Source organism: Cyprinus carpio, chromosome A23, assembly GCF_018340385.1.
Source record: "Cyprinus carpio isolate SPL01 chromosome A23, ASM1834038v1, whole genome shotgun sequence".
Classification (NCBI taxonomy): Eukaryota; Metazoa; Chordata; class Actinopteri; order Cypriniformes; family Cyprinidae; genus Cyprinus; species Cyprinus carpio.
The window spans coordinates 20,208,450-20,210,949 of record NC_056594.1 but is presented as its reverse complement, the minus strand read 5'-3'; the positions used below and the strand labels follow the sequence as shown (position 1 = coordinate 20,210,949).

The following is a 2,500-nucleotide window of genomic DNA, read 5'->3' as shown; positions in this document are numbered from 1 at the left end:
TGAAAATAATAAAAAAATTATTTTAATGCTCAATTTATTGGTGCCTATTACGGAATTAGAAAAATATTGTTTATCAAAAGGAAAAAATGTCCTTACTGTAAACGTCTCCAGAGATCTCACCAAGTGTCACAAGAGGGCGACAAAGTGACTACATTAAAATGAACCCTATTTATGTTTTATTTATTTTTTCTTATTACATTATTGCTTATAATCTTATAATCTTATAATCACAATTTTTTTGATCAATACTAAGATCACAATTATTTATCACAAACATTTTATTGCTGTATCATCTAATTCTATATTCATGGAAAATAACAAATAATACTAAAAAATAAAAAAAAAAAAAACTAAAAATAAAAAATAATAAAAAAAAAAAAAAAAAATATTTAAATTTAAAACTAAAAAAAAATATAATTTCAACTTATAAAAATATAAAATAACTAAAATATAACATATAAAAAAATCAAATTAACAAATTTACTTGACTTAATTATTTCATATAATTATATGAAAGTAACAATTGTAATTTAGAATATTTATAATTGAATATAGTTAATATTCTAATTATTTTATTTCACTTTTCACAATCCAATCAATACATTTTTTTGTTTTACCATATCATAGTAAAGCCCATGCCAGCGTCATCGTGGCTCATTTTGTAATCCCAGGCTCCTCTGAAAGAATAAAGCAGACGGCGCTATACGCACCTCGAGCCCAGCGGACGGGGTACAGGTGTCTCCACAGGGAGCCGGTCTTAGACACCTGATCCCAGACGCTGCACACCTGTCCACAGCGACACAGATCCTCCGGCCCCAGAAACCTGAAGACCCTCAGCAGCAGCTCCTGCGGCAGCACCGAGACCGACACGCGCTCGCTGCCCCGCTCTGATGGAAACAAGCCCCAGCAGCACTTACACACGACATCTGAGAGTCACAGACACACCAGGGGAACTTCAGCTCTGCTTCAGGACGGAAGGACATTGAGAAACCAGCTGCTCGTCCGCTGAAGCTGACGCAACCCAGGAAACTAAACTCTGAATCAATAAGATCACGGCCTAAAAACATTCAGAATCAAATCCATCCTGCATTATCCACAACTAAAGTATGTCACATAGTGCACGGTGGATAACAGGACTAAACGATTTGAACAATCAATGCATTTATAAAAAAAAAATTATATTATTATAATGGTAAAAATATATTTTTTTAGATATTTCAAAAAAAAAAAAAAAAAAAAAATATAAAATATATATGATATTTTTTTTTTTATTTTATTTTCTTATTTATTTTTTTTTATAAATGGCATCTGAAATAGTATTTTTTTTTTTTTTTTTTTTTTTAATAATTACATTGTTCTTTTTAAACTCAAAGGTGGATTATTATAATGGTAAAAATATATTTTTTTAGATATTTCACCAAAAAGAATTAACCTTTTTAAACTCAAAGGTGGTGATAAAAAGTCGCATGGAATCTTTTTTATTATTATTGTTTATTATGCTTCTGGTCTTATTGTAAACAGGACATCTGTGCTAGCGCTGCTTAATTATAGCAAAAATCATAATTATGATTATTCTTGTCAATACTGAAATCATGATTTTATTAAAGTGCCCCTATCAGCCATTTTTAAGGTTGCTAATATTGTTTTGGAGTCTAAATAACATAAAATACACTGTGATGTGTTGCCGTGTATTTATAATTTAATTTAATATTTCTCTGACTTTAAAATCATCATGCATTTTGTTTTTTTAACAGTGGGAATAGAATAGATCTTTATTCTCACTGTTAAAGGCTTTCCACTAAACGTAATATAATTCAACGATTTCATATAATTATATGAAAGAAGCATTTTTAATTTAGAATATTTATAATTGAATATAGTTAATATTCTCACTGACTTTGAAAGCATCATGCATCTATGAAACTTTTTTTTTAATTTGTCTTTATTAACAGTGGATTTCCTTGAACCTTAAATATAATTCAAGTACAGAAAGTAGAATTAAAGTAAAAAAAAAATATCACATACTATATGAAAGACAATATTCATAATGGCATAATAAGGGGCACTTTAGTCATTGCTTTTGGAAACATGCATTTATTTAAAAACTTTAAATATAATTAAAGTAAAAGATAAATAAAAAATAAATGCACCATAAATTAAATAACTAAATGAAAAAATAATATTACATATTATATAAATATAAAATATATTTAAATAAATTATTTAAAACTAATAAATAAACATAAATGAAAATAAATAAAGTTTGCTGTGCTTGAAATGGCCCGAAATGTTTTGATCATGTATCAATATAACTATAAAATAATAGCCATACTGATAGTATTATAATAATAATAATAATAATAATTATTATTATTGTTGTTGTAATTACTGAATAGAAATATTCAACAAAATATTACTATAAAATATTACTAGAAATAATTAAGTCTTTAGATAAATCTAATAACTTGCAGTAGAACTGTAAAACTACACTACTAATATT

General features: G+C 26.7%; 1 protein-coding gene across 2 annotated transcripts in view; it reads right to left on the bottom strand.

The window, feature by feature from the left end:
• Window positions 1-2,500, bottom strand: part of LOC109081509 (F-box/LRR-repeat protein 5-like) — a 22,582-nt gene that overhangs the window by 11,172 nt on the left and 8,910 nt on the right. The window contains exon 5 of one of the 2 annotated variants that reach the window (XM_042713835.1): window positions 711-926. In XM_042713835.1, the coding sequence (XP_042569769.1) occupies window positions 711-926 (216 nt within the window). The remainder of the gene's footprint in view (window positions 1-710; window positions 927-2,500) is intronic. The other variant, XM_042713836.1, reaches the window with a different exon arrangement.